Here is a 13,470-nt window from a genome sequence, read left to right as displayed (position 1 = left end):
TAACCATCATTGCTCTTAATTATGTATTTGTTGGGCTAGTTTGAGACTGTTGTTTTCCAACCACCCTGTGTCCTCGTTTCCTTTGTATAAATAAAAACCAAACCCCTTTGGCCATACAGAGAAAAGCACAAGTTCCCACCCAATGACTAGCTAGTTCCCTCTGCTCTCCCCTTCCCAGTACATCTAATTAAGCTGCCTTACTTCTGACCCTTTTCAGGCAATACCACTTGAATGACACCATGCCGGATATGCACATCGACATGTTCAGCCATTCTGGGTTCCATGACGATTTCCCCTGCCTCAACCTCCCCAGAAACGGAGGCTTTCCTCAGGTAAGACCTCTCTATATCACACTCTCTCTGTCTATCCTTCTCTCTATCTTGTTTGAGCAGTCTTATCTTTCGCCTCTGTCTCTCTCTCTCTTTCTGCCTCGCTGTCACTCTCTGAAAGGGAGGAGCTGCGGCTTCCACTTACTCCTTTCATCCTACCTTAAATGTTGCACGGTCGGTTATTCCTGCCTGCAGAAACTGTGATTAAACGCTGTGTCTGACACTGTCTAGACAGTGTTAAGAAGCTACCTGCTCCTTTTCCTGTGAAGGCTTGTTATTAATAAGCCGCTGTAATTTAACAGGGCGTTGGTTGTTGGCCATCGGGTTCTATTCTGTCACTCTGAGGAATATGGCTGCTCTCATTGCACTTTTGAGGAACATTTAAAAGCGTGGTGTTTTTGCATGGAGGAATTTAATCTCTTGCTTTCCTCATATTTTCTTGCGGAGGTTGTGCACCATCAATCACCCTGGAGACATTCGGGACAGGCTTATTCTGACTTGGAAATGTGTAAATGACAGAGTAAGAGACCCCCCCCTCCGTTTTATATTTAGCATCCTTACTAGGCTGTAACCTCTTCATTTGCATTTTCCAATTATGCACACTTTGTCAGGCCAGGCAGTTCTTAATTCCCATATGGAAAAGTAATCTCTCCCCTCCGCTGACTGAGAAGCCCTAACAACACAGGCGAGTGACTTCACATCTCATCTTTGCTTATTTGTATGGGGTTGAATGTTGGGGAATCTCCTCGCAGAGCGCCAGTAGCTGTGTGTGGTATAGGAGAGCAGTGATGTGTTACTAAAGAGCCAGTCACTATGCCTCTTACGTCCGTCCTGTCCTGTATCAGAGTAATGACGGTTTAACAGCGGCTGGGCTGGGCCTATGTACTTAATGAAGAGCCTCTGACCCCAGTGTGCCACCTGCCAAGTGCACACAAAGGCCTCGGAGTGAAGGCCCTGCAGCTCCCTGGTACTGCCCAGCTGTGTGGTGTAGACGGGTGCTGCACACGCTGTACCAAACTCCTTACTCATATACCCTTCAGAAAGTATTCATATCCTTTGACTTATTACACATTTGGTTGCAGCCTGAATTCAAAATGTATTTTATAGATTTTTTTTCTCACCCATATATGCACAATACCCCATAATGACAAAGTGAAAACATGTTTTAAAAAGGTTAGCAAATGTATTGAAAATGAAGTACAGAAATATCTGATATACTTAAGTATTCACACTCCTGTGTCTATACTTTGTAGACGCCTTTCTGGGTAAGTTAAAAGCTTTCCGAAATGTGCCTATTCTTTTCAAAATTCTTCAAGCTCTGTCAAATTGGTTGTTGATCATTGCTATACAACCATTTTCAGGTCTTGCCATAGATTTAAGTCAAAACTGGAATGTTCACTGTATTCTTGGTAAGCAACTCCAGTGTAGATTTGGCCTTTTGTTTTAGATTATTGTCCTGCTACAAAGCAAATTAATCTCCCAGTGTCTGGTGGAAAGCAGACTGAACCAGGTTTTCCTCTAATATTTTGCCTGTGCTTACCTCCATGCCGCTTCTTTTTTATCTTGACCAACTCCCCAGTCCGATTACAAGCACTATGCTTGAAAATATGGAGAATGATACTCGTGATGTATTGGATTTGCCCCAAACGTAACGCTTTGTATTCAGGGGAAAAAGTGAATTGCTTTGCCAATTTTTTAGGAGTGTTACTTTAGTGCCCTGTTGCGAACAGGGTGCATGTTTTGGAATATTTTTATTCTGTACAGGCGTCCTTTTCACTCTCAATTAGGTTAGTATTGTTGAGTAACTACAACGTTGTTGATCCATCCTCAGTTGTATCCTATCACAGCCATTAAAGTCTACATTGACCTCATGGTGAAATCCCTGAGCGGTGTTCTTCCTTTCTGGCAATTGAGTTAGGAAGGCGTCTTTATTGTTGTAGTAACTGGGTGCATTGATATAGCATCCGAAGTGTAATTGATAATTTCACCATGCTCAAAGGGATATTCAATGTCTGCTTTTATTTATTTTTTTACTAATCTGCCAATAGGTACCCTTCTTTGCAATGCAATCGAAAAGGGTACCATTTAATGAGGGTACTATTTAATGAAGCTACCAGTTGAGGATTTTAATTTAATGAAGCTGCCAGTTCTCAACCTAGACACTAATGTAATTGTCCTCTTGCTTAGTTGTGCTCCAGGCCCTCCCACTTCTCTTTCTATTCTGGTTAGAGCCAGTTTGCGCTGTTCTGTGAAGGGAGTAGTACACCGCCTTGCAAGAGATCTTCAGGTTCTTGGCAATATCGCACATGGAATAGCTTTCATTTCTGAGAACAAAAAAAAAGACTAACGAGTCCAGAAGAAAGTGCCTTGTTTCTGGCCATTTTGAGCCTGTAATCGAACCCACAAATGCTGATGCTCCAGAACCTCAACTAGTCTAAAGATGGACAGATTTATTGCTTCTTTAATCAGTAAATCAGTTTTCAACTCTGCTAACATAATTGCAAAAGGGTTTTCTAATGATCAATTAGCCCTTTTTAAAATAATAAATTTGGATTAGCTAACACAATGTGCTATTGGAACAAAGGGTTGATGGTTGCTGATAATGGTCCTCTGTACGCCTATGTAGATATTCCATTATAAATCAGCTGTTTCCAGCTACAATAGTCATTTGCAACATTAACAATGTCTACACTGTAATTCTGATCAATTTGATGTTACTTTAACTTCTTGCGTCGAGCAATCCCATATCCAGGAGCGTAATCATAGCCTCAAGCTCATTAGCATAACGCAACGTTAACTATTCATGAAAATCGCAAATGAAATAAATATATTGGCTCACAAGCTTAGCCTTTTGTTAACAACACTGTCATCTCCAGATTTTCAAAATATGCTTTTCAACCATAGCTACACAAGCATTTGTGTAAGAGTATTGATAGCTAGCATAGCATTAAGCCTAGCATTCAGCAGGCAACATTTTCACAAAAACAAGAAAAGCATTCAAATAAAAATAATTTACCTTTGAAGAACTTCGGATGTTTTCAATGAGGAGACTCTCAGTTAGATAGCAAATGTTCAGTTTTTCCAAAAATATTATTTGTGTAGGAGAAATCGCTCTGTTTTGTTCATCACGTTTGGCAAAAAAAAAAAAACGATAATTCAGTCATTACAACGCCAAACTTTTTTCCAAATTAACTCCATAATATCGACAAACATGGCAAACATTGTTTAGAATCAATCCTCAAGGTGTTTTTCACATATCTATTCGATGATAAGTCATTCGTGGCAGTTGGGTTTCTCCTCTGAAGCAAATGGAAAAATGCACGCAGCTGGAGATTACGCAATAATTGCAACGGAGGACACCAAGCGAGCACCTGGTAAATGTAGTCTCTTATGGCCAATCTTCCAATGATATGCCTACAAATACGTCACAATGCTGCAGACACCTTGGGGAAATTACAGAAAGTGTAGGCTCATTCCTTGCGCATTCACAGCCATATAAGGAGACATTGGAACACAGCGCCTTCAAAATCTGGTGCATTTCCTGTTTGAAATATCATCTTGGTTTCGCCTGTAGCATCAGTTCTGTGGCACTCACATATAATATCTTTGCAGTTTTGGAAACGTCAGTGTTTTCTTTCCAAAGCTGTCAATTATATGCATAGTCGAGCATCTTTTCGTGACAAAATATCTTGTTTAAAACGGGAACGTTTTTTTATCCAAAAATGAAAAGAGCGCCCCCTATATCGAAGAAGTTAATGGACTAAAAAATTGCTTTTCTTTCCAAAACAAGGACATTTCTAAGTGACCCCAAAATTTGGAACAATAGTGTACGTAGATGCATACATACATACAGTTGAAGTCGGAAGTTTACATGCATCTTATCCAAATACATTTAAACTCAGTTTTTCACAATTCCTGACATTTAATCCTAGTAAATATTCCCTGTTTTTAGGTCAGTTAGGATCACCATTTTATTTTAAGAATGTGAAATGTCAGAATAATATTAGTGATTTTATTTCTTTCATACCATTCCTAGTGGGTCAGAAGTTTACAAACACTCAATTAGTATTTGGTAGCATTGCCTTAACATTGTTTAACTTGGCTTTGTGATGGCCACTCCAATACTTTGACTTTGTTGTCCTAAAGCCATTTTGCCACAACTTTGGAAGTATGCTTTGGGTCATTGTCCAATTGGAAGACCCATTTGCGACCAAGCTTTAACTTCCTGACTGATGTCTTGAAATGTTGCTTCAATATATCCACATAATTTTCCTGCCTCCTGATGCAATCTATTTTGGGAAGTCCCCTTCTCAACAGTTTTTACTCCCAAGCCACAAGACTCTTGAACAGGTAGCCTAATGGTTACCCAGACTATTTGCATTGTGTGCCCCCCAACCCCTCTTTTACGCTGCTGCTACTCTCTGTTTATCATATATGCATAGTCACTTTAACTATATATTCATGTACATACTACCACAATTGGCTCGACCAACCAGTGCTCCCGCACATTGGCTAACCTGGCTATCTGCATTGTGTCCCACCACCCGCCAACCCCTCTTTTTACGCATCTGCTACTCTCTGTTCATCATATATGCATAGTCACTTTAACGATACCTACATGTACATGCTACCTCAATAAGCCTGACTAACTGGTATCTGTATATAGCCTTGCTACTCTTTTTTTCAAATGTTTTTACTGTTTTATTTCTTTACTTACCTACACACACACTTTTTTTCTCACACTATCGGTTAGAGCCTGTAAATAAGCATTTCACTGTAAGGTGAATGTACCTGTTGTATTCAGCGCACGTGACAAATACACTTTCATTTGATGTGCAGTTGTAAACCATAGTCAGGCTTTTTTATGGCGGTTTTGGAGCAGTGGCTTCTTCCTTGCTGAGTGGCGTTTCAGGTTATCTCGATATAGGACTCGCTTTACTGTTTTATTTATTTATTTATTTCACCGTTATTTAAACAGGTAGACTCGCTTTACTGTGGATATAGATATTTTGTACCCGTTAACTCCAGCATCTTCAAGGTCCTTTGCTGATGTTCTGGGATTGATTTGCACTTTTCGCACCAAAGTACGTTCATCTCTAGGAGACAGAACGCGTCTCCTTTCTGAGCGGTATGACGGCTGCGTGGTCCCATGGTGTTTATATTTGCGTACTATTATTTGTACAGATGAACGTGGTACCTTCAGGTATTTGGAAATTGCTCCCAAGGATGAACCAGACTTGTGGAGGTCTACAATTTTATTTTCTAAGGTCTTGGCTGATTTCTTTTGATTTTCCTATGATGTCAAGCATTGAGGCACTGAGTTTGAAGGTAGGCCTTGAAATGCATCCACAGGTACATCTGTGTTGTTGGAAAAATGACTTGTGTCATGCACAAAGTAGATGTTCTAACCGACTTGCCAAAACTATAGTTTGTTAACAAGAAATTAGTGGAGTGGTTGAAAACGAGTTTAATGACTCTAACCTAAGTGTATGTAAACTTTCGACTTCAACTGTACATGCATAAACAAACAAACGTGTGTGGATACCCCTTCAAATTAGTGGTTTCAGCTATTTCAGCCATACCTGTTGCTGACCGGTGTATAAAATTGAGCACACAGCCATGCAATCTTCATAGATTGTGCTGAAGCGTGTAGCACATAAAAATCGTCTTTGCTCGGTTGCTCTGCCTCTGGAAGCAACTTCGGCACACTAACTGTTAGTTCGGAGCTTTATGAAATGGGTTTCCAGGGCCAAGCAGCCTCACACAAGCCTAAGAGCGCAATGCCAAAAGTCGACTGGATCTGTGTAAAGCTCTCCGCCATTGGACTTTGGAGCCGTGGAAATGCCTTCTTTGGAGTGATGAATCACTCTTCACCTGCTGGCAGTCTGACAAACAATTCTGGGTTTGGCAGAAGCCAGTAGAATGCTACATGCCTGTATGCATAGTGCCAACTAACATTTGGTGGAAGAGGAATAATGGTCTGGGGCTGTTTCTTCATGGTTCGTGCTAGGCCCCTTAGTTCCAGTGAAGGGAAATCTTAATGTTACAATGTCAACCTCACACTAATGCTATTGTTTTGCTGAATTAAGCCTGGGCTATATCAAATTCATTCAAATGTATGTTTTTACACTATATTCCAAATGCCTTTATCGCAGAATCAAGTTATTTTATTTTCTGTTTTTAATCGCATTTTATTTCCGCTTGTTCTTATGTCTTTTTGGTGTCTTCTCGTTACCTCCTTTTTTGCTGTGCACCTTCCCATTTACACCAGATGTGGCTCACCATCTGGATTTGGTCTTATGTAGAATTTTTTTTATTTTTTTATTTTTACATTGGATAAAAGTAGAGCCTCAGCTACAAAATGGTATCATACACTGCATTTTTGAGGAACAATGGGAAAGTAATTCTGCTTTAAGTTATTAAACTTGTAAACTCACTTTTGAGAAAATAGCCTTGTAATGTTTTGGTTTCTAGTGAAGAGCTTTTTGTCTACACCCATTCAGCATCGTTCACACCCTCTTAAGCTTTAGCTCAACACATCTCGTTTCTGGCTGATGATTTAACATGAAAACAGCCTAACCAGCTCTGCTGGCAACAATTTCATCACTCTTTTTTGCAGACTTTTACTGTCACCAACCATATTCAACGGGTATTGGACACTTGAGCTTAAGACATTAAGTTATCTAGCTAGGTAAACAATGAACCTGCCAAGGTAAACGTCTAAGATCACACACCTAACGTTAGCTATCATAGTGCCAAATCATGTTACTACCCTCCATGAATAACCACCCAGGTTCAATATTAGCTAGCTAACATTAGGTTCTAACTAGAAAAGCAAACAGTTCTGGGATATGAATAATAACTTTATACACATGACGCTAACTAGGGAACCAGCCAGCTAACGTTAGCTAGCTAACAGTACACTTTAGCTTGAAATGAAACCACTTTCTGCCAAAATTAGAAACATGTAATATCTGAATGTAGCTAGCTAGACTCTTACCCGTACACGCATAGTCATGCATGGATGCCACGCCACGGTTGCCCTGTAATCCTGAAACAGGTGTTTTCGCCATCTCTTTAGCTATCATACTCTGATTTCAAAACTTGATCCTCCAGAAAGTGGAGAGCAACACTTATGCAGCTCCACTACACAATACATTAAAAACAGATGCGTTCGACAGGATTACCAACAGACTGACCAGCTCAAATAGACGTCCAAATGGCAGACAGATCCGAACTCCCCTCTCGACATGTCCAGCCCACTCATTATCTCAGCCAATCATGGCTAGTGGGAAGGTTGCTGTTTCTGTGGCTTAACCCTCCAAACTCTTAATTTTAACAATTTTATTCATATTTACAGATGGCATGAAAGTTCACGTGTTCCAGTAGACATTTCTGCCAAAAAAAGTTTAAATGGCTCTCCTTAAGTCTTGCGACATTCGCCTATTTTCCTGAAACAGTCACATAATGACGGGATGCTCATGTCTCATCCCTAATACTGGGAGTCGTTGTCCTAAAGGCAGGAAGGCTTTGATTCAAAATAAATGCATTGGGTGAGTGAAACCTCTCGCTTTGCCTCTTTCTCAAAAGCCCCTCCCCCTACCACTCACAACAACAAAGATGAGAGCACTTCTTCCTCTCTGACGGTTTCAATTCGCTATTTGCATTTGAGGGTTGGTCCCACCGACTCGGTCATATGGACACAAATTAACATTCGACTTTAATAGAGAAGTTAACCTTTCAACTCATCAAATTTCGAGCAGAACAGGCACTACTAAACAGATGAGCATTAATTCTGGAAAATGAATGCGCAGTTTGTCGCGTGCGCATTACGGTAGCACGTAATGCTAGCAGAATTGTTGTGATTGTTTATATTAGCTGTTTAGTCTGTTTTAGAAATGTGCAATAAGCATTAAACAATTTATAAAAGGAATTGGCAACTCTTCCTGAGAAATAAGGTAGGGCACTTGATTTCAACATCTGAACAAAGTGGACAGGCTAGCATGCTGTTCAAACATTTGGAGACGGACATAAGGTTGCACTCAATAACAATTCAACTGTTTTACCTTGTTAGCTGAATTCCGAGCTGGTGAAATTATACCTACATCCAAGTTGGCTAAACTTGAAATATAAATATTACCTGGCGACTCACTAGCACATGGGCTTGTGCTTGAGAGATTGTTTGAGACTGGTTTAAATTTTCTGTAATGCCTGCTACATCAGTGATTGTGCATCGTTCTGGTTAAATTTGTTACAAAAAGGGCATGTTTATAAAAACAAATGCCAGGTCAGTGATTATTGCAAAAAAAAGCAGGTACAACTTTTGATTAAACAAAAGTGCTTGTGGAAGGCATATTCAGTCCTGGTACACAAGCTCTGAATTCATTATGTATTTCTGACTGTTCTGACTGTTTTAAATGCAGTTTATTTGACCTTTAATTGTACAGCAAAGCTTATTTAGAGAACATTTTTTTTAAATCAAGATATGTTGTGGATCGCCCATAAATGTGAAAAATGTTAGATATGAGTTTTAGGCCATATTGCCCAGCCCTAGGCTGAATGGAGGCAAGTCATTGCAGCAATTTTGCAAAATCTAGTGGAAAGCCTTCCCAGAAGAGTGGAGGCTGTTATAGCAGCAAAGGGGGGACCAACTCCTTATTAATGCCCATGATCTTAAAATGAGATGTTCTACGAGCAACTATTTCGAGCAGAACAGGCACTACACACATTTTTGGTAGTGTACATACAGTACACACATACACTACCAGACTCTCACACTCTGACAAACACCTCGCCCTTCAATCCTAACCTCAATTATGCATAACAAGAAACACCAGGGGAAGACTATTGCCCTGGCATCATATGACATAACCTTACCTCCAAAATGTCTGTTTTGCTTTGGAAACACATGAGGCTCAATGAGCCCTTGATTTCAATTTGATTACCATATGATATTCAAGATGGGGTTTTTAGGAAAACAAAAATAGCAGCCTGCCTTTGCCATATAAGAACAATTTTACTTCATGTATATTCCTTGTTGTATTTCATGTGACTCGTGGGATTTCCCTAGTAGGTCTCAATGTTGCTTTGTTCTTGTTGAAGTGCCAGGGGACAAGCAGTGTCACAACCTTAACGATGTCTCGCTGGCCTAGGGCCAGTAAAACCATGTTGGGCCGGTAACTTTTCAGCACATTTTTGCATTCCAGTTAAACGTTTACCTGCTCTGTCAGTCTACCATTGAAGACTACACATGGAAAAATCATATTTCATATACACAATATGATTGGCAGTTCATTCAAGCCCCACCACTCTACCAGTCACAACTTCTTGAGCACTCCATCAGTACGAGTTGATGCCTTCACACAGCACATTTTAAGCTGTCAATAGCAAAAAGAAGCTCCCATCAATCTACTTGCTGAGGTTATTTATTTTATTGCGTTGGGGGGGGGGGGGGATGTACAAATTAAACCTTCAATAGTGAACATACTAGCAATATGCTGGCTACTGTTTAAAGCTGGCAAAAAGCTATAAAAAGACACCTATCAGTCATCCTGGCTAGCCTAATATAGCCAGGTCTATCTCATTTGGAACGCAGTTGTTTTGAAGAGCCAATGTCCTATTTTGGGATGTCAAAAATGACATTCTTTAGAAACAAAAATGAATGCGATTATTTTTTTTGTTCTAAATAATAGCATAATTTATATTGCTAAATTATATTACATAGCTTTTTAATACTTAATAATAAAAAGTTTCACATTAATAGTTGAATATAGAGAAAGCATGCCAACCTATAGACCCTGCATGACCCCAATGCGTTTAAAAAATACACCATGTCTGGGCCAGTAGATGACTGTCATCCTTGACATTTAGACTCACCCTCCTAGACTATGTTATGTTTGAGCACAATGTTTAACGGTTTCAAAAAAATCCTTCACCTCTGAACAGCCCCAGTAGCTTCCTGGCTTGTAAAAAGCAGTGGAGCTGTCTGAGTGCTGGTTGTTCAGTCTGACCACACTGCATCCATGTGTGCGTGTGAAAAGGGGCTTCAGCACAAGGCAGGCAGAGAAAATGTAAGTCACGGGGTCATGAGTAATCCTGAAACACTCAACCATGAGCACCATCTCTCTCTGCCCCTTCCCCCACTCTCCCTCCATGCCACTCACTCCTTTCAATATTACAGCATGGTAACACTAGGCCTATGTATAGTGTGTGGAGGATGTATGTCGTAATTGTGCTCCTGATAAACTGCCTGAGTGACACAATTATATTATGCTTCAACCGGCTGGTAGAGTACTGTATGCTAGCTCTGAAGTTACGCAGGTCCAACTGTTACTCAATAAATTATATTTTATGAATGTCCCCTCCGAGTGAAATCCAATCAGAGGTGCAGCCTTTAATAGACACGGCATCCGATAGGGCTAGTTTGTCGTTTCTCTGGTGTAGAGCTCAATCAGGATATCCTTATTGTTTAGAAATGCACTGCTGTGCACTAAATGTTCATCTGGGGAATGGAGATTAACCATATTTTGAGTCTGAGAAATATTACTCTACCATGTAATCTATGAATGATCATTGAGTGCATCACTGATTTATTCATTAGGCCTATCTATCCATATGAAGGCTATACTGTGAACTCTGGACTCAAGAACCTGACCCTGGTTACCATGGAGAATGGAGACATTTCCATTGTGCTCTTGAATGTAATTATTGTTGGTCTCCTAACATCAGCTGCCCTCAGTGCTTTCTGATTAAAATGGCTGGTAAGGAGGTCCCTTCTGATACTCGGCAGAAACTGATTGGCTCTGTGAGGGGAGAAGTAATAGGAGTGTGTATGCTTGCGGTGTGTATGTGGCAAGTGCCTTGGGCCTCTGTAGTAGAGGTCGACCGATTTAATCGGAATGGCCGATTTTAATTAGGGCCGAGTTCAAGTTTTCATAACATTCGGAAATAGGTATTTTTGGACACCGATTTGGCCTTTAAAAAAATATATATATATATATTTATTTTTACACCTTTATTTAACTAGGCAAGTCAGTAAAGAACACATTCTTATTTTCAATGACGGCCTAGGAACGGTGGGTTAACTTCCTTGTTCAGGGGCAGAACGACAGATTTTTACCTTCTCAGCTCGGGGATTCAATCTTGCAACCTTACAGTTAACTAGTCCAACGCTCTAACACCTGCTTTACATTGCACTCCACGAGGAGCCTGCCTGTTACGTGAATGCAGTAAGAAGCCAAGGAAAGTTGCTAGCTAGCATTTAAAATGATCTTATAAAAACAATCAATCAATCATAATCACTAGCAAACGTGGTTGATATTACTAGTTTATCTAGCGTGTCCTGCGTTGCGTGTAAACGATGCGGTGCGCATTCGCGAAAAAGGACTGTTGTGTACCCAACCATAAACATCAATGCCTTTCTTAAAATCAATACACAAGTATATATTTTTAAACCTGCATATTTAGTTAATATTGCCTGCTAACATTAATTTCTTTTAACTAGGTAAATTGTGTCACTTCTCTTGCAACAGTCAAGGTATGTGCAGGAGTTTGGGCCGCCTGGCTCGTTGCGAACTGTGTGAAGATGATTTCTTCCTAATAAAGACAGCCAAATCCGCAAAACGGGGGATGATTTAACAAAAGCGCATTTGCGAAAAAAGCACAATCGTTGCACGACTGTACCTAACCATAAACATCAATGCCTTTCTTAAAATGAATACACAGAAGTATATATTTTTATATATTTTTAAACCTGCATATTTAGCTAAAATAAATCCAGGTTAGCAGGCAATATTAACCAGGTGAAATTGTCACGTCTCTTGCGTTCATTGCACGCAGAGTCAGGGTATATGCAACAGTTTGGGCCGCCTGGCTCATTGCGAACTAATTTGCCAGAATTTTACGTAATTATGACAACATTGAAGGTTGTGCAATATAACATCAATATTTAGACTTATTGATGCCATCCGTTAGATAAAATACGGAACAGTTCCGTATTTCACTGAAAGAATAAACGTTTTGTTTTTTGGAATAGAGAGAAATAGTCCTTTAAATACACTGCTCAAAAAAATAAAGGGAACACTTAAACAACATAATGTAACTCCAAGTCAATCACACTTCTGTGAAATCAAACTGTCCACTTAGGAAGCAACACTGATTGACAATAAATTTCACATGCTGTTGTGCAAATGGAATAGACAACAGGTGGAAATTTATAGGCAATTAGCAAGACACCCCCAATTAAGGAGTAGTTTCGCAGGTGGTGACCACAGACCACTTCTCAGTTCCTATGCTTCCTGGCTGATGTTTTGGTCACTTTTGAATGCTGGCGGTGCTATCACTCTAGTGGTAGCATGAGACGGAGTCTACAACTCACACAAGTGGCTCAGGTAGTGCAGCTCATCCAGGATGGCACATCAATGCGAGCTGTGGCAAAAAGGTTTGCTGTGTCTGTCAGCGTAGTGTCCAGAGCATGGAGGCGCTACCAGGAGACAGGCCAGTGGAGGAGGACGTAGGAGGCCAACAACCCAGCAGCAGGACCGCTACCTCCGCCTTTGTGCAAGGAGGAGCAGGAGGAGCACTGCCAGAGCCCTGCAAAATGACCTCCAGCAGGCCACAAATGTGCATGTGTCTGCTCAAACGGTCAGAAACAGACTCCATGAGGGTGGTATGAGGGCCCGACGTCCACAGGTGGGGGTTGTGCTTACAGCCCAACACCCTGCAGGATGTTTGGCATTTGCCAGAGAACACCTAGATTGGCAAATTCACCACTGGCGCCCTGTGCTCTTCACAGATGAAAGCAGGTTCGCACTGAGTACATGTGACAGACGTGACAGAGTCTGGAGACACCGTGGAGAACGTTCTGCTGCCTGCAACATCCTCCAGCATGACCGGTTTGGCGGTGGGTCAGTCATGGTGTGGGGTGGCATTTCTTTGGTGGGCCTCACAGCCCTCCATGTGCTCGCCAGAGGTAGCCTGACTGTCATTAGGTACCGAGATGAGATCCTCAGACCCCTTGTGAGACCATATGCTAGTGCGGTTGGCCCTGGGTTCCTCCTAATGCAAGACAATGCTAGACCTCATGTGGCTGGAGTGTGTCAGCAGTTCCTGCAAGAGGAAGGCATTGATGCTATGGACTGGC

At 40.9% G+C, this 13,470-nt stretch overlaps 1 protein-coding gene across 4 annotated transcripts in view; it reads left to right on the top strand.

Moving 5' to 3' along the window:
* The window catches only part of LOC110524243 (protein strawberry notch homolog 2), a 101,299-nt gene that overhangs the window by 41,596 nt on the left and 46,233 nt on the right, over positions 1 to 13,470 (top strand). For all 4 annotated transcript variants that reach the window (XM_021603710.3, XM_090235472.1, XM_021603712.3 and 1 more), the window contains one exon: positions 218 to 332. In XM_021603710.3, coding sequence (XP_021459385.3) covers positions 218 to 332 — 115 coding nt within the window. The remainder of the gene's footprint in view (positions 1 to 217; positions 333 to 13,470) is intronic.

This window comes from Oncorhynchus mykiss, chromosome 5 (genome assembly GCF_057628025.1).
Source record: "Oncorhynchus mykiss isolate SJ-2025 chromosome 5, ASM5762802v1, whole genome shotgun sequence".
In the NCBI taxonomy this organism is placed as follows: Eukaryota; Metazoa; Chordata; class Actinopteri; order Salmoniformes; family Salmonidae; genus Oncorhynchus; species Oncorhynchus mykiss.
The sequence above is the reverse complement of the archived record's forward strand: the minus strand, read 5'-3'. Positions and strand labels throughout refer to the sequence as shown.